The following is a 21066-nucleotide window of genomic DNA, read 5'->3' as shown; positions in this document are numbered from 1 at the left end:
GGTCAAATCACGTAATATCTACCATAGCCTTGATTGAACTAGCGGGATGAAACATTAGCTAACGTTGCATGTCAGTTGCAATACTAACTCAGCACTGTGAATAAACACTAGTTTCATTTTTTTCTGTTAAGTTAAACAGCAGTTACCTTGCCAGCAACATCAGTCAACTAATCAACACAATCAATGGGGGGGCCACGAAAGGCCAGGGCTCCTGGGCACGTGCCCTGCATGCCTAGTCGACATGCAAGTTTAGATAGCTGGCTTGACTAAATACCAATCAAAAAGAGTTAGCTGGCATGGCTAATTGAGTGACTGACATGAGAAATAAACTGCTGAAGTTCAACCACATTTGGAAATTGCACCAGGTGTATTCTACTACTCTTACAGTCAACAGTAAGTTGAGACCGTGACGGAGTTACAAAACAAACATATTTTTGGTGGGTTGGAGGCCCTAAGCGAAAGCTTATGTCGCTTATGCCTTGAATTGCCATACTCTGCCTACTTCCATAATCACTTTAATATATAATTTAGTATGCATGTAAACTTACTCAAACCAAGATGGCAAAAAAACAAACATTTGAGAGAACCAAACCCATTGCACAATTTCCGATCAAATATTGCAATAACGGCCTCCTTTCCAGACCAGCATGGTTAAAGCTGTTCCTGTGCAGTAAGTCACTTGGGCCTCGTCAGCCAGGCTACATGCATCTACCCAGAACACAAATCCCTGCCTCCCCAGATAAAGCTATAACACCTGCATACTTATGTTATTGACTCTTAGGGTTAGGTCTCTGAGATTATCAAGCAAACATTCACAATATAAATTTTGAGCTCCATTTATTGGATCATTCTTTAATATTGGTTTTTATTTACAGACCATAATATATTAATTCTGATATTAAAAAGTTATAATTTTCAGGAGGCCAGACATTCACATAATTTAGTTAAGCATTCAAATGTGAAGAACAAATCGATGATGAGCGGTAAGTCCAAACATTCCCCAAAACACTTAAAAACAGACAGAAGTCGAAGAGTTCCCTTGAATAAAATACCAAATTGACCCGCATGTTATTTTATTATATTAGATATCTAGAGGTTTTGCCATGTACACAAATCACATTCAATAATTTACCCACAAATAAAACTGCAACATCATGATTGATGACAAGCAGAGCTTTTTAAACATTTAAAACCAAAACATCCTGTACTAAGAGCCTTAGAGTTCCCATAGTCACTGACCAGCAGGTATACTAACCTACTCCTGTCTCATTGGAATACATTACAGCCTGGCAGTCAGACAGACACAACTTGCTAATAGGAGGGAGTAGGTTTATGGAAAGCTTTGTAGAGCGATGGAATGGAATCAGTAGTCAGTACTGCTGTCACTCCCTTTGTTACAGTGGTACTTATTTTACAACCAGTATCACCTCTAAAAGCTACTGTAGCTAGCATCAGTATTACTTTAACTTTAAGTCAGCACATTCAGACTTGTACTCAGAGAGCCCAATAACTACCACTCCGTTCCAGTTTGTGTCAGTTAATTCTAGATTATTTTAGAGTACCGGTATCTCAAATGTAGAATATCCTATATAGACATGGAGTGTTCAGATTCAACCAAGTAAAGTAAACAATTCATCATTCAAGAGAACATCCCAAAAGATTGCCATTTAGCTGGCATACGCCTATAATAAAACATCGCTTTCAGCAGTTGTGGCCATTCTACAACATTCAATTGCTATAGTTCCAGTTCTCATTTCCTCAGCGTTCTAAGCTCTAGAACCTTGGTGGAGATCTAACTCTCCATGGAGTCCAGGAACTCTCCCTCAGTGATGTGCTCCAGTCGCTTCAGGACTTGGTGGGCGCTGGCTGTGGGGTAGTCTGCCACAGGGTAGTCTGCAGGGCTGCTGGGTGATGTGCCCTGGAAGGAACAGCAGAGTGTATGGAGGAAGGGAGCAAGCTGGGTGATGGAGGAGAGAGAGCGATGGGTGAGGAGGGGGAACTCCAGACGCTCCGTAGACGACTCGTCACTCAGCGCCTGGAATTATAGGACATGACATCAACAGAATGGGATGAGCAGATCGCACGATTGAGTCATGTTATCATGGTGACTATAAGGACATGAGTTCTCTTGCTCTATAGTGGTGTTTGCGTTCTCTTACCCCGTAGTGTTGGTGTAGAGCTTCTAGTACTTTGACAACATGGGGTTTGCACTCCTGCTCTCCCTCCAGGAGACCATTCTCTGGGCCACTGTAGCGGCTCATATCCACCTCTGGAACAAAGGCCCAGCGATACCTTGACACACACGCACACACATGAGCAGAGAACATTTAATTGTAATCATGCTAAGCACAGCCTATATAGATGCTAAGTTGATATTAAGCAGGGTGAGGCACTCACATCTGAAAGAGGGGCATCTTCTCTGGGGGGAAGGCCAGGGCGGTGTCAAGGAACTTGCAGGCAGACATGTACATGTCCAACTCTGGCTGGGGGAATGTCAATGGCCCAATCCCCATGGACCCACGTACCACTTTAGTCAGCCTGACAGAGAGAGGAAAAGAGGAGGGAGAACAAAGAAAGGGTGGTGATAGTTACATGAGAGACTGTCTCCTACATAGATAGATGGACAGATATATTGATGCGTCTACAGTAGACTGAGTGATCATGGACTCACTTTGACACCTCTTTTTCTTCCGACAAGGCTTTCTCCAGACGAACAAATGTGTGAATCTGACAACCAAAGATCAAAGACACCATTAGAAGACAGGACTGGACAAACACTACCAAAGATTTTCTTTTGACATGCCACCTCCCTGCTGAAAACAATGTACATCGCTACAGTGTATACATGCATTGAAATGAGAAAATTAGGGCTGTGACGATATTTTCCATGCCAAAAAATAAAACACGAAGCAGACAAAACTCTTTGGTTGTTTAAAAACCTGCTGTATGTAAAATATTGTATGATATAGCTTCGAAGATAAGCAAATGTGAATGAATGACAACATAATGATGTTTGTTTCAAACACTAGGGCTGTTTTCCTAAAGGAGTTAAATGCGCTTCTTGATTTGTTTCCTTTCCATGATATACTAATGAGTATCTTGATACTGGTTCCTTCCGGCCCTACAGGAAATCAACAGTGACAGGAAGTGATGTCATCAAGGTGGGGGTTGTTCCTCACCAGTTCTGTGACCATAATTGGCCAGAGGGAGGTGAGGTGCTGGGGGGAGATCCGCAGCATAAGAACACGGAACGTCAGAAAAATCTGGGCAGAAACGGAGGGCGTTTGACCAATACGCAGAGCCTCTGTCAGCCGCTCTGAGGGAGAGGGGAGGAGGAGGAGAGAGGATAGGATACTCGCATTACATTATACTGTATATTAATAATTAATATTGGCCTTATAAAATGTTAATGTCACACACACTCTCATTATCCATCAAATGTGATGGTCTACACCAGTATTTCTAAATCCTGGCGCTCACACACTTCATTCAACTAATCAGATCCTCATCAATCAGGTGTGTGAGTGCTAAGGCAAAAACAAACAAAAAAGTGCACCCATTTGGAACCCCAGGAATGAGAAACGGGTCTACACACTTTGTCAATACACACAAATAAATGCCCAGAATACACAGAAAGCACACCCACCTTGGATGAGGGGCAGGTAGAGGTGGTACTGGTCTAACTCCCCACTGAACATGGCAAAGGCCTGACGCTTCAGTAACATGGGCTTCTGCTCTGCACTGGGGAACAGCTTCAGAGAACTGCTCTGCATGCCTGCAATACACACACACACAGAGTTAACACACGCACAAATGCACTCACACGGATGCACACACACACCTACTCTACTTACTCATGAGGTCTTTGAACATGGTCTTCTCATGGGTCAGCAGGTGGTCGATGATGGCCCTCCAGCTAAAGAAACACAGGTCAAACACAGTCATTTTCTTATAACAGTTTATTTGATAATATTGATTTGTTAATATTTACATGGCATGCACACACTTAAACACAAGCACACGCACAAACACAATCTTACTGGGGGGCACAGGAGACATCCATGGTGAAGAACAGAGGATCCATGTAGAGTTCGAAGGCCTCTTTTTTCCAGGCCCTCTTGGTGTAGGCGTACCCACTCAGATTGCTCAGGAGCTGGGCACCTGCCCCGAAACTGGGCATGTTGTAGGCACTGTGGTTCTTCAGGTAGGGGAAGACGTAGTACATGAGGCGAGAGATGAGAGGGACGGCTTTCTCCTTCTCATCACTGCGATACACCATGTCCAGAAGAGGGGCTAGAACCTGCAGAGGAGGAGGGTCTGTCAGAAATAGAAACACATACATAGGCATGAGAGCAATGGGTGCACAGATCCACACACGGACACACCTACCTCTGCCAATAGCGCAAGGGCTTGTACACTGTACACAGAGGGGGCTGAGGAAGACACCATAGTGCTGGCCTGAGCTTCAGAGTCTGGAGAAAAGAGAGGAAAGGAAAGAAGGAGATGGGAACAGAAGGGAGTTGTTAATCATGAATATGTATGACTTTCTAATCCAGTGCCCGCCCTGAGGGCCAACCCAAGGCTTAACCTCCTCATGGTAGCAGGAAGGATCTCCATCTCATCCTTCAGGCCACATCCTGGGTGCACTGCTTCCAGTGACGCAGCAGGGCACTTAGTTCCACTACTGGGGACCGGTTGACATGGGTAACACCAGAGGAGAGGCACTTTTGTAAGAATAGTGTCCTCTTTCCTCACTGGACCATTACACTGGGGGACATAATGTCGTGAGGAAGTGCTGTGTTTCCATGGTTACAGTATAAGTCTGTGGTCTCTCTCAGTCCACTCTAATGTAGACCTGAAGAGAGCAGAGGAGAGGATGGAGAGGAGACTGTTGGTCGAGGTGGGCCCTCTTGCGTTTCTCAACTAATGATGTAGAACGTGCATTCGGTGCCGGGGGTTGGTTGCCATGGTTACCGAGGAGCATGTCCTGAGGGTTAAGGAAAGGGGTGTCAAACTCATTCCATGGAGGGTTTAGTGTCTGCGGGTTTTTGGTATTTCCTTTCAATTAAGACCTAGATAACCAGGTATGGGGAGTTATTTACTAATTACTGACCTTAATTCATCAATTAAATAAATAAAGTGAGGAGTGAAAACCCGCAGACCAGAGCTTCTCAAACTCAGTCCTCGTGACCCCAAGGGGTGCATGCTTTGTTTTTTGCCCTAATACTAGACTACTGATTCAAACCATCAAAGTTTGATGATTATTTGAATCAGCTGGGTAGTGCTAGGACTTAAACCAAAACGTGCACTCCTTGGGGTCCTAAGGATAGAGTTTGGGAAGCCCTGCCGCAGACACTAGGCCCTCCATGGAATGAGTTTGACACGTGGTTAAGGAGGTTAGACTCTGACATCAGAGCTGCTATCTAAAAGATAGCGAAGGAGTCAGGCGCAGGACACAGATAAGAGTAACAACCACTGATTTACTCAATCCAAAACGTAACAAAATCCAATCCAAACAAGGACACAACAGGACTCAAAGAACACACCGGAATACACGAAAGACAATCACGCACAAAACAGAAAGGGAAACCAGAGGGTTAAATAAGGAACATAATTATGAGATGGGAATCAGGTGTGTAAAACAGACAAAACAAAAGGAAAAATGAAACATGGATCGGTGGCGGCTAGCAAGCCGGTGACGTCAACCGCCGAACGCCGCCCGAACAAGGAGAGGGAACAACTTCGGTGGAAGTCGTGACATCTGACCCATTTTAAAGCCTAATGTACACCTTCCACTTCAAAATAACGTCAATTGAACATCCGCTTCCATCCGCAGCTCCTTGGAAAAGTGTCCTGGAAAAGTGCAAACATATACGGACAGGAATGGACGTTCGCGATATTGCATTTTTAGAGCAAACCTAGCATATGGTGTGGAAGCACAAGGTGGAAATTAGGCTTCAGTCTGTTCCTGATAGAAGCCAGGGATGTCTCCGTGTGTGTGTGTGTGTGTGTTTGGTTACCATAGAGGTCCAGGTTCAGTTCGATGGATGGCTCCTCGGTCTCAGGACACACCTGTGGCTGGTTCTTGACTTCCAGATTGCGGCTGAGCCAGCTGGTCTGTTCCAGAGATGACCCCGCCACCCCGCCCACCGCCTCCAGGATCTTCTGGGTCACTTCCTACAGGACATCGCCATGGTAACCATCATTATCATGCATCTCACACTGTACCCTCTCGATCTTTCGTTTTAATGAAACGTCCGGTCCTGTCCACACATTTCGGTGTGGACATGGGCGGACAGGCGCGGACGTTCGATATTGCATCATTTCATTCAATCGGACCTAGCGGATGGCGTGGAACAGGAAGGTGTACATTAGGCTACAGCTAGGGCTGTGCTACTGTGCTCCATGTCTTACCTGCATGTCTCTAGTGTCCTTCTTATTGTCCAGGTTGGAGAGTCGGTTTACAAAGTCATTGAGGATCCTGTAGTAGGAGAGGAGAAAGATGTCTGTACAGCTATGGAGAGGTAGACTAGAGTGCAATAATATCTTGTTGATTCTGATACAGTAGCAAACCAAAGCATGTCTATTGATGTGGGATGTACTACTTATGTTTGTAAATAACATTTACATTATAACAAACAACAGAGTGTGTTACGCTGGGAACAATGTCTACAGTAACAAATCAGTATGACCACAGATGTATGCACGCATGACTGTAAGGGGAGTTATTTGTGAATCGAGGGCTGACGTCATTTCCTGTCACAACTTGTGGACTTGTTTATGTGCTGCTGTGCGTTTTGTTGCTAGTGTAACTTTGCTACCTGCCAACTTTACGTATTTTTTAAATTACCGTTTTATATTTTTCTTTTTTCCCCCTCGCTCAACTTTTTTCATTCAACTTTTTCACCCTGGACATGGTTCTACTGGACCTCCACCAGCCGAAGATAAATAGTAACATTAACATTATGCCTTCTAATTGCAGTCGCTGTACTCATAATGTACAGGAGAACAAATCGCCTAATGGTGAGGATAGCCGTGCTGTAAGCCCAGCTTCAGACGCAATAGTTAGGTAAGGGTAATTTGCCCCCATAGGCAAGGCTCTAACTCCTCTAGCTCCACAAGGAGATAGGGTGCAGGCCAGGCAGCAGGCTGTGCCACCAATAAGTACAGATAGTAGTATAAATCCTCTCGCACAGTCCCCGCAGCCGTACAATTTTGTCATGGCTTCTGGAGGGAAATGCTGTAGGAATGCTCAACTGGTGTCGCTCATTCAGCCGACAGAAACTTTCAACCGGTTCTCCCATTAAGCAACGAGTCGGAGTCAGAGGCCGAGCCTTCTCTGGTCTCTCCTCCACCCATTACGGGGTCTGAGACGCCGAAGCCTCCCACCATTAGCTTTGACGAATCATCCAGCGATCATACACTGTTTACCAGGGGGCCGGGCTACCGACGTTAAGGCTAATCTGAAGATGGTGCTGGCTAAGGCTAAAACTGGTGAGTGTAGAGAGTATAGGGATATTGTTATCCATGTCGGCACCAACGATGTTAGGATGAAACAGTCAGAGATCACCAAGCGCAACATAGTTTCAACCTGTAAATCAGCTGAAAGATGTGTCGGCATCAAGTAATTGTCTCTGGTCCCCTTCCCAGTTAGGGGGAGTGATGAGCTCTACAGCTGAGTCTCACAACTCAATCGCTGGTTGAAAACGTTTTTCTGCCCCTCCCAAAAGATAGAATTTGTAGATAAATTGGCCCTCTTCTGGGACTCACCTACAAACAGGACCAAGCCTGGCCTGCTGAGGAGTGACAGACTCCATCCTAGCTGGAGTGGTGTTCTCATCTTATCTATGAACATAGACAGGGCTCTAACTCCACAATGAGATAGGGTGCAGGCCAGGCACCAAGCTGTTAGCCATCTTGCCAGCTTAGTGGAGTCTGCCACTAGCACAGTCAGTGTAGTCAGCTCAACTATCCCCATTGAGACCGTGTCTGTGCCTCGATCTAGGTTGGGCAAAACTAAACATGGCGGTGTTCTCCTTAGCAATCTTACTGGAATAAAGACCTCCTCCATTCCTGTCATTATTGAAAGAGATTGTGATACCTCACATCTCAAAATAGGGCTACTTAATATTAGATCCCTCACTTCCAAGGCAGTTTTAGTCAATTAACTAATCACTGATCATAATCTTAATGTGGTTGGCCTGACTGAAACATGGCTTAAGCCTGATGAATTTACTGTGTTAATCCCCCGCGCACCCCGCAAAGGCGGAGATGTTGCTAACATTTACGATACCAAATTTCAATTTACAAAAAAAGAAAAGAAAAAAAGACTACGTTTTCGTCTTTTGAGCTTCTAGTCATGAAATCTATGCAGCCTACTCAATCACGTTTATAGCTACTGTTTACAGGCCTCCTGGGCCGTATACAGCGTTCCTTTCCGAGTTCCCTGAATTCCTATCGGACCTTGCAGTCATGGAAGATAATATTCATATTTTTGGTTAATTTAATAGTCACATGTATAAGTCCACAAACCCACTCCAAAAGGCTTTCGGAGCCTTTCCTCATAATCCTGGACTATCAGACCACCATTTTATTACGTTTGCAATCGCAACAAATAATCTGCTCAGACACCAGCCAAGGATCATCAAAAACCTTGCTATAAATTCTCGGACAACCCAAAGATTCCTAGATGCCCTTCCAGACTTCCTCCACCTACCCAAGGACGTCGGCATACAACAAACTGAGGAACTTCATTTAACCTTGAAGCTATATTATACCCTAGATGCAGTCGCACCCCTAAAAACTAAAAACATTTGTCATAAGAAACTAGCTCCCTGGTATACAGAAAATACACGAGCCCTGAAGCAAGCTTCCAGAAAATTGTAACGGAAATGGCGCTACACCAAACTGGAAGTCTTCCGATTTAGCTTGGAAAGACGGAGCAGCAGTGAGGGTACTATCATCCTATTTTTCCATCTTAATTGAGGAGAATAAGAACAATCCAAAATGTATTTTTGATGCTGTCGCAAAGCTAACTAAAAAGCAGCATTCCCCAAGAGAAGATGGCTTTCACTTCAGCAGTGATACATTTATGAACTACTTTGACAAAAAGATCATGATCATAAGAAAGCAAACTACGGACTCCTCTTTAAATCTGCCTATTTCGCCAAAGCTCAGTTGTCCTGAGTCTGCACAACACTGCCAGGACCTAGGATCAAAGGAAACACTCAAGTTTTTTAATACTATATCTCTTGACACATTGATGAAAATAGTCATGGCCTCTAAACCTTCATACTGGACCCTATTTCAGCTAAACTACTGAAAGAGCTGTTTCCTGTGCTTGGCCCTCCAATGTTGAACATAATAAACAGCTCCCTATCCACCAGATGTGTACCAAACTCATTAAAACTGGCAGTAATAAAGCCTCTCTTGAAAAAGCCAAACCTTGACCAAGAAAATATTTTAAAAAAACTAAAATCGGACTATATCGAATCTCCCATTCCTCTCAAACATTTTAGAAAAAGCGGTTGCCCAGCAACTCACTGCCTTCCAGAAGAGCACTGAGATCACACTCGTGAAGGTGGTAAATTACCTTCTAATGGCGTCAGACCAGACCATCTGTCCTCGTGCTCCTAGACCTTAGTGCTGCTTTTGATACTATCGATCACCACATTCTTTTGGAGAGATTGTAAAACCCAAATTGGTCTACACGGACAAATTCTGGCCTGGTTTAGATCTTATCTGTCAGAAAAATATCAGTTTGTCTCTGTGGATGGTTTTTCCTCTGACAAATCAACTGTAAGTTTCAGTGTTTCTCAAGGTTCTGTTTTTAGGACCACTATTGTTTTCACTATATATTTTACCTCTTGGTGATGTCATTCAGAAACATAATGTTAACTTTCACTGCTATGCGGACGATACACAGCTGTACATTTCGATGAAACATGGTGAAGCCCCAAAATTGCCCTCCCTGGAAGCCTGTGTTTCAGACATAAGGAAGTGGATGGCGGCAAATGTTTTACTTTTAAACTCGTACAAAACAGAGATGCTAGTTCTAAGTCCCAATAAACAAAGACCCTGATCTCTCTTTTGACAAACATATCAAGACTATTTCCATCTACGTAACATTGCAAAAATCAGAAACTTTGTCCAAAAATGATGCAGAAAAATTAATCCATGCTTTTGCCACTTCTAGATTAGACTACTGCAATGCTCTACTTTCCGGCTACCCGGATAAAGCACTAAATAAACTTCAGTTAGTGCAAAACACGGCTGCTAGAATCTTGACTAGAACCAAGACATTTGATCACTTAAGGCTAGGGCTGATTTCAAGGTTTTACTGCTAACCTACAAAGCATCACATGGGCTTGCGCCAATCTATCTTTCCGAGTTAGTCCTGCCATACATACCTACACGTACACTACGGTCACAAGATGCAAGCCTCCTTATTGTCCCTAGATTTTCTAAGCAAACAGCTGGAGGCAGAGCTTTCTCCTATAGAGCTCCATTTTTATGGAATGGTCTCCCTATCCATGTGAGAGACGCAGACTCGGTCTCGACCTTTAAGTCTTTATTGAAGACTCATCTCATCAGTAGGTCCTATGACTGAGTGTAGTCTGGCCCAGGAGTGTGAAGGTGAAAGGAAAGGACAGTTCCCCTCTCTTCTCTCTAACCCTATTACAGGGGCTGAGGCTTACTGGTGCTCTTCCATGCCGACCCTAGGAGGGATGCGTCACTTGAGTGGGTTGAGTCACTGACGTGATCTTCCAGGTGGGTTGGCGCCCCCCTCGGGTTCGTGCCGTGGGGGAGATCTTCGTGGGCTATACTCAGCCTTGTCTCAGGTTATTAAGTTGGTGGATTGAAGATATCCCTCTAGTGGTGTGGGTGCTGTGCTTTGGCAAAGTGGGTGGGGTTAAATCCTGCTTGGATGGCCCTGTCCAAGAATATAGTCGGACAGGGCCACAGTGTCTCCTGACACCTCCCATCTCAGCCTCCAGTATTTATGCTGCAATAGTTTGTGTCGGGGGGCTAGGGTCAGTCTGTTATATCTGGAGTATTTCTCCTGTCTTATCCGGTGTTCTGTCTTCTCTCTCAGCCCTAGCACCATGCCTGATGACTCCTTGCTGTCCCCAGTCCACCTGGTCGTGATGCTGCTCCAGTTTCAACTGTTCTGCCTGCGGCTATGAAACCCTGACCTGTTCACCAGACGTGCTACCTTGTCCCAGACACACACACACTCGCTCACTCGCTGTCTCTAACTCTGAATGATCGGCTATGAAAAGCCAACTGACATTTACTCTTGAGGTGCTGACCTGTTGCACCCTCTACAACCACTGTGATTATTATTATTTGACCCTGCTGGTCATCTATGAACGTTTGAACATCTTTGCCATGTACTGTTATAATCTCCACCCGGCACAGCCAGAAGAGGACTGGCCACCCCTCAGAGCCTGGTTCCTCTCTAGGTCTCTTCCTAGGTTCCTGCCTTTCTTGGGAGTTTTTCCTAGCCACCATGCTTCTACATCTGCATTGCTTTCTGTTTGGAGTTTTAGGCTGGGTTTCCGAATAGCACTTTGTGAAATCGGCTGATGTAAAAAGGGCTTCATAAAATCATTTCATTGATTGATTAGTCGCTTCGGATAAAAAAAAGTCTGCTAAATGGCATATGTAATGTGATCAATAACTGAGACCGGTTTCTGGACATCAAGTGAACATTTTAGTACATGTGTCAGAAGGATAAGAAGTTGACGACTAACCCCAGCAGCAGGAAGTGTCCGGGCGGAGCCAGGTTGAGCTGCACAGACTCTCTGAGGAGACTGAGGAGGGGTGCCACATTTTCCTGGAGCGCCTGAGCTGGAATACTACGAGACAGACAGACAGACAGACAGGAGGGTGGTGAAACATTGTTAAAGAATATCACATGTAGGCAAGAACTGAAGTGTATTACTAACTACATGGCAGTGTGAATCTCTGTGTTGATGTCGTTGTTTGTTACCTCTGGGTGTAGGCATAGCTGAACTGTAGCATGGGGATGTCTACCAGGGTGGACTTCTGCCACACAGACGAAGGAGAGACAGAAGGGAGTTGCATCAACTATGACCTTCAGATGACCACTATACCACCATGTCATTTCTCTCTGGGTTTAACAGTCAATTATTTGTGTGTGTGTGTGTGTGTGTGTGTGTGTGTGTGTGTATACCTGGTCTCCTTTGATCTGGTGGGGTTTCTTTACCACCTCTTTGACCATCTGCAGGATGTTGTCTGTATGGAGCGTTCCCAGGGACTTCACCAGATCCACAATGGTCAGATGAGACTCACTGGACACAGGCAATATCTACAGAGATATGGAGAGAGAGAGAAAGAGAGAGGAGGAGATAAAGTATGCCCCCCCTCTATCTGTCACCCTCTTGTTGTGATGGAAGGTGTGTGTGTGTGTGTATGTATGTATGTGTCACCCTCTTGTTGTGATGGAAGGTGTGTGTGTGTTTGTATGTATGTGTCACCCTCTTGTTGTGATGGAAGGTGTGTGTGTGTGTGTGTGTGTATGTATGTGTCACCCTCTTGTTGTGATGGAAGGTGTGTGTGTGTGTTTGTATGTATGTGTCACCCTCTTGTTGTGATGGAAGGTGTGTTTGTGTGTGTGTGTATGTATGTGTCACCCTCTTGTGATGGAAGGTGTGTGTGTCACCCTCTTGTTGTGATGGAAGGTGTGTGTGTTTGTATTTATGTGTCACCCTCTTGTTGTGATAGAAGGTGTGTGTGTGTGTGTGTCACCCTCTTGTTGTGATGGAAGGTGTGTGTGTTTGTATGTGTGTCACCCTCTTGTTGTGATGGAAGGTGTGTGTGTGTGTGTGTATGTGTCACCCTCTTGTTGTGATGGAAGGTGTGTGTGTGTGTATGTATGTGTCACCCTCTTGTTGTGATGGAAGGTGTGTGTATGTATGTGTCACCCTCTTGTTGTGATGGAAGGTGTGTGTATGTATGTATGTATGTATGTATGTATGTATGCATGCATGTATGTATGTCACCCTCTTGTTGTGATGGAAGGTGTGTGTGTGTATGTATGTATGTATGTATGTATGCATGTGTCACCCTCTTGTTGTGATGGAAGGTGTGTGTATGTATGTGTCACCCTCTTGTTGTGATGGAAGGTGTGTGTGTGTGTGTGTGTGTATGTATGTGTCACCCTCTTGTTGTGATGGGAGGTGTGTGAGTGCATGTATGTGTCATCCACTTGTTGTGATGGAAGGTGTGTGTGTATGTATGTGTCACCCTCTTGTTGTGATGGAAGGTGTGTGTGTGTATGTATGTGTCACCCTCTTGTTGTGATGGAAGGTGTGTGTGTGTATGTATGTGTCATCCTCTTGTTGTGATGGGAGGTGTGTGAGTGCATGTATGTGTCATCCACTTGTTGCAAAAATAAATAATAATAATTTTCAAACACTCACTTTGTTTGTGGTGTGTCTCTTGCTCTTCCGGCTGCTCCACACTGCTCCCACTGAGGCCATGAGCTGCACCCCATACTGCCCTGTCAGAGGAGTCAGAAACTCCAACACACGCTGCCTCAGGATCTACACACACACACACACAAGTACCATCAGAGCGACACACAAATTCACATGCAGTACATATCATAGCACTACTTACTTCCCATACAAACACACTCCCACGCAAACATAAACACAGGCATACCTTGGAGCTCCTGAAGTAGACGGATGTGGAGGGGTGTCTGGTGGTCCTCTGGGACTCCTCCCTCTTGACCACACCCCACAGCAGAGCCATACTACTGAGCATGTGTGGCAGCTCCTTGATCACAGCATTGCGTGCGTTCCGGACGTCTGCAGGGTCACAGGCCACCAGGGACTGAGAGGGACAGATGGAAACATTAAACAATTGTTTTCTGCATTCAACTCTGTGTGTCTGAGTGGGTAGCAGAGTGATCCACCTACATGTTGCCAAATCAGTAGTGTGTGTGTGTGTGTGTGCGACTTACCTTCTTGTTGTCCAGTAGACAGTGGTGAGTGAGTGTGGTCAGTCCCTCCAGTAGGGTGAGAGGGTAATCAGGAGCAATGTTCTCCTTCCTGCTACTCTGTGTAGCCTTCCCCCCGTCGTGATCGTACTGTTTGACCAGCTCATCCAGGTTCCTGCAGATCTGGGTGATGAGCGGAGCAACGATGATGCCCAGCGAGCGCCCGAGGTAGGGCAGAGACGAGCACAGCAGAGCCACCCAGTGGGGGTGCATGGCATAGCCGTACTGCGGCTGCAGAGCCCGGGCTGCAGCAGACACAAACATCCCCTGGGCTGTGATGGGCTGGGTCTGGACATACTGAGCTGCCTTGATGGACTGTTGGAACAGAACCCCTGTCTGCCATTCCTGCTTCATGGCTGAGGAGGCAGGGGTAGCTACAGGTGTGTCACGGGGCTCATCGGGGTGCGGGGTTGAACCAGACCCCCCTGGCCACACGTAGTACTCCAGGACGATGAGGGCCTGTAGGAGCTTGAGCAGCTCCATCTGTAAGGGGTATTGCTCCTGCCCCCCTCCCCCTCCAAGATTCACCAGGCTCTCCTCAGACAGGCCCACCTGTTCATCGAACAGATTCAGACCCCCCATGGCAGAGTCCTTCTCCACCCCTTTCTGGCTGATGTACATGGAGGCTGAGAGGGTGAGAAGGGCGTAGTGCTGCACCTTACACCCAGCCAGCAGCTTGCGGATGGCCTCTGGGCCGACCCCAGCCTCCTGCAGGGTGGAGCTGTCCCTCTGACCCCACACCACACACCCCAGCTGAGTCACCAGGCGGGTCAGCACCCCCACGCTCTTCACCTGGACCTCCCTGTTCCCCTGCAGCTCCCTGGGACCCAGGGTGAGGTAGGACGGGTAGTGGGAATGTAGGAACCTCAAGCACAGCGATACCAGCAGCTCGATGAGCAGGGAAGGGGGAATGGAGGGCGAGGAGGTGGGCGAGAGCAGGCGTCCATGGAAGCCTCTTCCGTCCTGGGCCTGCTGGTGGCGCTGGAGAAGGTTGGAGACCAGGTTGAGGTGGGCGGCTGAGCTGGTGTCCAGGGAGGTGGAGGAGAGGGCGTCCACTAGAGGGCGCTGGGCGCTGCTCCTCAACAGACTGTCTAACAGGGCCAGGCCGTGGAGCAGGCGGGGCCAGCCGCCGGGCATAGAGTACAGCAGAACATGGCGGAACAGAGAGTCAATGACTTCACGCTTCTCACGCTCCTGTTTGAGGAGACGCGACTGAGCCATGGCTTCACGCTCCAGGTCATCCTCCTCGCTCGACAGCGAATCGGACACTTGCGTGTGTTCCGATTCCACCCTCCTCAGGCAGCTGACCACACCTCCTTCCTCTACGCTACAACCGTAAGTGGCGGAGCTGGAGTTCTCTGTGGAGACCTGGGCACCACTGGTGTCAGCTGACTCGGTGTGTTCGCTCTCTTCTTCCTCCTCCTCCTCCTCCTCTAGCTCGTCTTCCCCCTCTGTGGCTTCGCTCTCACTGCAAGACACCCCTGTGGAGTCAGCCGCTGGATTGGTCGTCTCTGGGTCACGCTCTAGCTCCCCCCACAGGGCCTCCCGGTCCACCAGGATCATGTGACCCAGTGTACCCTCATCTGGTTGGGTGCTGGTTGCCATGGCACCCGTGGAACCCTTGGTGGTGCTTCGACTTCTGCTGTTTAAATCTTTCAGATTACCTACGGAGAGAAAGAGGTCTACCAAAACATATACACACTAGGAGAGCAACATCCCTAAACACTCCAACAATCACCACTTAACACTCCAGAACACACACAAACACACGCACGCACCTGCGGTGAGGTTCTGTTTGACACTCTGGATGGTGCAGCGCTGGGTGGAGGGGTGGAGCAGCAGCAGCAGAACAGGCTCCAGGATGCGGACCACGTCCTGCAGGGAGAGAGCCCTGACCAGCCAGCACTGGGCTGCAGCACTCACAGAACCATCTGGGCTGTTCAGACAGTCCACCACCACGCACAGAGACCTGGGACAGAGATACACAGAGTCAGTCATAGGGAGATGAGGGACAGACACACAATCTTAAATAGTGCTCAGACAAGACAGACAGACAGACAGACAGACAGACAAAGAGTCCATCTCAGTTATCTGAGGAAAGCAGAACAGGTTCACTACAGTAGTACAGTCGTGGCCTAAAGTTGGGAATGACACAAATATAAATTTTCATCAAGTTTGCTGCTTCAGTGTCTTCAGATATTTTTGTCAGAAGTTACAATGGAATACTGAAGTGTAATTACAAGCATTTAATAAGTGTCAAAGGCTTTTATTGACAATTACATGAAGTTGACGCCAAGAGTCAATATTTGCAGTGTTGACCCTTCTTTTCAAGAGCTCTGCAATCCACCCTGGCATGCTGTCAATTAACTTCGGGGCCACACTGATGGCAGCCCATTCTTGCATAATCATAATCAGAGTTTGTGGGTTTTTGTTTGTCGACCCGCCTCTTGAGGATTGACCACAAGTTCTCAATAGGATTAAGGTCTGGGGAGTTTCCTGGCCATGGACCCAAAATATCGATGTTTTGTTCCCCAAGCCACTTAGTTATCACTTTTGCCTTATGGCAAGGTGCTCTATCATGCTGGAAAAGGCATTGTTCGTCACCAAACTGTTCTTGGATGGTTGGGAGAAGTTGCTCTCGGAGGATGTATTGGTACCATTCTTTATTCATGGCTGTGTTCTTAGGCAAAATTGTGACACATGAATGGTCTCAGGATGCTTTTCTGTTGGCATGACACAGGACTGATGGTAGCTCTCACCTTGTCTTCTCCGGGCAAGCTTTTTTCCACATGCCCCAAACAATCGAAAAGGGGATTCATCAGAGAAAATGACTTTACCCCAGTCCTCAGCAGTCCAATCCCTGTTCCGTTTGCAGAATATCAGTCTGTCCCTGATGTTTTTCCTGGAGAGAAGTGGCTTCATTGCTGCCCATCTTGACACCAGGCCATCCTCAAAAAGTCTTCGCCTCACTATGTGTGCAGATGCACTCACACCTGCCTGCTGCCATTCCTGAGCAATTTCTGTACTGGTGGTTCCCCGATCCCGCTGCTGAATCAACTTTAGGAGACGGTCCTCTCGCTTGCTGGACTTTCTTGGGCGCACTGAAGCCTTCTTCACAACAATTGAACCTCTCTCCTTGAAGTTCTTGATGATCCGATAAATGGTTGATTTAGGCGCAATCTTACTGGTAGCAATATCCTTGCCTGTGAAGCCCTTTTTGTGCAAAGCAATGATAACGGCACGGTTCCTTGCAGGTAACCATGGTTGACAGAGGAAGAACAATGATTCCAAGCACCACCCTCTTTTTGAAGCTTCCAGTCTGTTATTTGAACTCAATCAGCATGACAGAGTGATCTCCAGCCTTGTCCTCGTCAACACTTACACCTGTGTTAACAAGAGTTTGTGAAAATGTTGTGTCATTCTCAAAACTTTTGGCCACGACTGTAGAATCACGAAACAGAATACACTGGGGACCACAGCACAAACTGCTGTTGGACCCAGAGACCAACCACTGACCATACTTCAAGCTCTGTACTCACCGGTCAAACGATCGGTTCAGAGACATGGTCCGGTTTGACTGGTTCTCCCTAGTCAGGTGCCACAGCACTGAGAACCTATGTAGGGCCTCCAATCGTATAGCCTGAGGGAATACACAAAACATACAGTGGGGAGAACAAGTATTTGATAACCTGAAAAATCGGCAGTGTTTCCTACTTACAAAGCATGTAGAGGTCTGTCATTTTTATCATAGGTACAAGTCAACCGTGAGAGACGGAATCTAAAATCAAAAAATCCAGAAAATCACATTGTATGATTTTTAAGTAATTAATTTTCATTTTATTGCATGACATAAGTATTTGATACATCAGAAAATCAGAACTTAATATTTGGTACAGAAACCTTTGGTTTGCAATTACAGAGATCATACGTTTCCTGTAGTTCTTGACCAGGTTTGCACACACTGCAGCAGGGATTTTGGCCCACTCCTCCATACAGATCCATCAGGTTTCGGGGCTGTCGCTGGACAATACGGACTTTCAGCTCCCTCCAAAGATTTTCTATTGGGTTCAGGTCTGGAGACTGGCTAGGCCACTCCAGGACCTTGAGATGCTTCTTACAGAGCCACTCCTTAGTTGCCCTGGCTGTGTGTTTCGGGTTGTTATCATGCTGGAAGACCCAGCCACGACCCATCTTCAATGCTCTTACTGAGGGAAGGAGGTTGTTGGCCAAGATCTCGCGATACATGGCCCCGTCCATCCTCCCCTCAATACGGTGCAGTCGTCCTGTCCCCTTTGCAGAAAAGCATCCCCAAAGAATGATGTTTCCACCTCCATGCTTCACGGTTGGGATGGTGATCTTGGGGTTGTACTCATCCTTCTTCTTCCTCCAAACACGGCAAGTGGAGTTTAGACCAAAAAGCTCTATTTTTGTTTCATCAGACCACATGATCTTCTCCCATTCCTCTTCTGGATTATCCAGATGGTCATTAGCAAACTTCAGACGGGCCTGGACATGCGCTGGCTTGAGCAGGGGGACCTTGCGTTTGCTGCAGGATTTTAATCCATGACGGCGTAGTGTGTTACTAATGGTTTTCTTTGAGACTGTGGTCCTAGCTCTCTTCAGGTCATTGACCAGGTCCTGCCGTGTAGTTCTGGGCTGATCCCTCACCTTCCTCATGATCATTGATGCCCCACGAGGTGAGATCTTGCATGGAGCCCCAGACCGAGGGTGACCGAGGGTGATTCCATTTTCTAATAATTGCGCCAACAGTTGTTGCCTTCTCACAAAGCTGCTTGCCTATTGTCCTGTAGCCCATCCAAGCCTTGTGCAGGTCTACAATTTTATCCCTGATGTCCTTACACAGCTCTCTGGTCTTGGCCATTGTGGAGAGGTTGGAGTCTGTTTGATTGAGTGTGTGGACAGGTGTCTTTTATACAGGTAATGAGTTCAAACAGGTGCAGTTAATATAGGTAATGCGTGGAGAACAGGAGGGCTTCTTAAAGAAAAACTAACAGGTGAATGAGAGCCGGAATTCTTACTGGTTGGTAGGTGATCAAATACTTATGTCATGCAATAAAATGCAAATGAATTACTTAAAAATCATACAATGTGATTTTATGGATTTTTGTTTTAGATTCCGTCTCTCACGGTTGAAGTGTACCTATGATAAAAATTACAGACCTCTACATGCTTTGTAAGTAGGAAAACCTGCAAAATCGGCAGTGTATCAAATACTTGTTCTTCCCACTGTAACTGACATGTTAGTTATACACAGAGGATGACTTACTGTTTGTTATATCACATGAGTTTAGGCTGGAGTATTTGTTCATATGTTAGGTGGCTATATGTAAAACCTCAGTGCTATTTAAATGCGTTAGGAGTATTGGATGGCTCTTTGCTGTAGGCGTCTAGTGTCTTGATATTACAGTAAAATCTTGTTAGTGTGTGTATGTGTTCTGTACCTTATCTCTGTGGAGTAAAGCCTGGCAGACGATGTCCTCACAGATGGATGCGGACGGGGCCAGGCAGTGGAGCCGATAGAAGAGCTCCACACAGGAGGTGTGCTGCTCTCGACGCTCCACATCCAGCTGACCCCACAGCACCTGGGCCACCCGCTGCATGGGATCACAAAGATGAAAGGTGAAATGTTAGAGGTGATGATGATCGTGTTCATTTGAATCAACTTAACGCAGCAGCATCAGATTACTAATGATCCTGATTTGGTTAGGTAATAGGCAGCAGAAATGAAAAAGGTGATGATGCTGTTGGACATAGAGTTACAGATGACACATTCACTAAGGAAATGTACACATTTCATCATATTATAGAGTAACACGTCAGACCAGCTAGGACTACTCATACTATGTTCCCTCTTTATGTAGCAGTAATACAAGCCCCCTGCCATGGTAGACCATGATTTCCTGACCTGGTAGAAATCTGTACTCTGCTCGATGGCGCTGAGCAGGCCTGGGTAGATGGGGGGTACAGTGACCATCTGCAGCCGTCCGCTCAGGGGTTTGGCGTTGCTGGCCTGGTAGCGCCTGGTCTTGTCCTGGATGACCAGGGCCAGGGACTGGGAGTGGTTGATGAGCTCCAGAAGAGAGGACACAGCCGTGTGCTGCACCTGGTAGTCCCTCGACAGGCAACACAGGGTCATCAAGGACCTCAGCCACAAAGGCAGGCAGCCCACGTCACTATCTGAAGAGAAAAAACAAAACAATATTTTGGTTACTTCCCATTCAATGAGTTCAAATTAGTCAAGATCATGAAAGCATATCAGTATACTGACTTGAACCAACATAAAGTGGTCAATTCAGCCCTGTTAGTAAGCCATGTTAGGAGTAGGAGTACACACTAAAGCTTAAGCTTTTCATTTGAATAGACAAACCAGCACCCCAGTAAACCTTTTGGTTAAGAGTAGAGTTGTACAAATTCCCCTATGTGGACTCAATTGTGTGAGTCTGACATGCAAGACTACTGGTTGGCTAACTAACTACAGTAAGTTTGTGTAGAGCTGTATAGACTGACCTGTATGGGTAAACAACCATTATTGTGTAAAAGTGTATACTGTCACCTGTATGGTGGAACATGTCACTGTAGAGCACCTGGCTCTCCTCCTCACTCAGGTACAGGGGGAAGGTGGTACACTCCAACAGCAGGTGGCATGCTGCCGTGAACGCCTGGCGGCACTCCTCTGAAATCTCCGCCCTGCCCCGGGGCATGTACCCTGCCCCCCAGTCCACCCCTCCTCCCGTGCCCACTCGCCCTTTCTTCTTCTCTGTAGGTGGGACAGGGAGGTCTGGGACAGGGGGGTCCGAGATAGAGCGTGGTTTGTGTTTGTTGGGGGTGAAGAGCTCGGCTAGCTTGTCTTTGATCTGGGTCGTGGTGATCTGAGGGCCCTCCTGGAACGAGGTTTTCCCACCAGGCTGTACAGCCTCCTCCTGCCCCCTGACGTCCTCCACCTGAACCAGAAGGTACCTGGGAGGGGAGAGGAGGGAGAGAGAGATGGGGAGAGAGAGAGTTGATCAAGTTGTTTT

At 46.7% G+C, this 21066-nt stretch overlaps 1 protein-coding gene across 2 annotated transcripts in view; it reads right to left on the bottom strand.

Moving 5' to 3' along the window:
• Positions 1 to 820: 820 nt before the first annotated feature.
• Positions 821 to 21066, bottom strand: part of LOC110520446 (protein dopey-2) — a 53680-nt gene continuing 33434 nt past the window's right edge. For both annotated transcript variants that reach the window (XM_036974997.1, XM_036974998.1), the window contains exons 15-36: positions 20604 to 21007; positions 19956 to 20227; positions 19492 to 19644; positions 17569 to 17669; positions 15808 to 15998; positions 13994 to 15693; positions 13693 to 13863; positions 13449 to 13571; positions 12200 to 12334; positions 11996 to 12051; positions 11757 to 11861; positions 6415 to 6481; positions 6021 to 6177; positions 4390 to 4472; positions 4041 to 4300; positions 3855 to 3916; positions 3647 to 3775; positions 3180 to 3316; positions 2672 to 2727; positions 2398 to 2538; positions 2160 to 2292; positions 821 to 2035 (exon numbers count right to left, since the gene is read on the bottom strand). In XM_036974997.1, the coding sequence (XP_036830892.1) occupies positions 1793 to 2035; positions 2160 to 2292; positions 2398 to 2538; positions 2672 to 2727; positions 3180 to 3316; positions 3647 to 3775; positions 3855 to 3916; positions 4041 to 4300; positions 4390 to 4472; positions 6021 to 6177; positions 6415 to 6481; positions 11757 to 11861; positions 11996 to 12051; positions 12200 to 12334; positions 13449 to 13571; positions 13693 to 13863; positions 13994 to 15693; positions 15808 to 15998; positions 17569 to 17669; positions 19492 to 19644; positions 19956 to 20227; positions 20604 to 21007 (4879 nt within the window). In that variant the 3' untranslated portion in view covers positions 821 to 1792. The remainder of the gene's footprint in view (positions 2036 to 2159; positions 2293 to 2397; positions 2539 to 2671; positions 2728 to 3179; positions 3317 to 3646; positions 3776 to 3854; positions 3917 to 4040; positions 4301 to 4389; positions 4473 to 6020; positions 6178 to 6414; positions 6482 to 11756; positions 11862 to 11995; positions 12052 to 12199; positions 12335 to 13448; positions 13572 to 13692; positions 13864 to 13993; positions 15694 to 15807; positions 15999 to 17568; positions 17670 to 19491; positions 19645 to 19955; positions 20228 to 20603; positions 21008 to 21066) is intronic.

The sequence above is a fragment of the Oncorhynchus mykiss genome, chromosome 3 (genome assembly GCF_013265735.2).
Source record: "Oncorhynchus mykiss isolate Arlee chromosome 3, USDA_OmykA_1.1, whole genome shotgun sequence".
Taxonomy (NCBI): Eukaryota; Metazoa; Chordata; class Actinopteri; order Salmoniformes; family Salmonidae; genus Oncorhynchus; species Oncorhynchus mykiss.
This window is presented reverse-complemented; position numbering and strand designations above follow the sequence as displayed.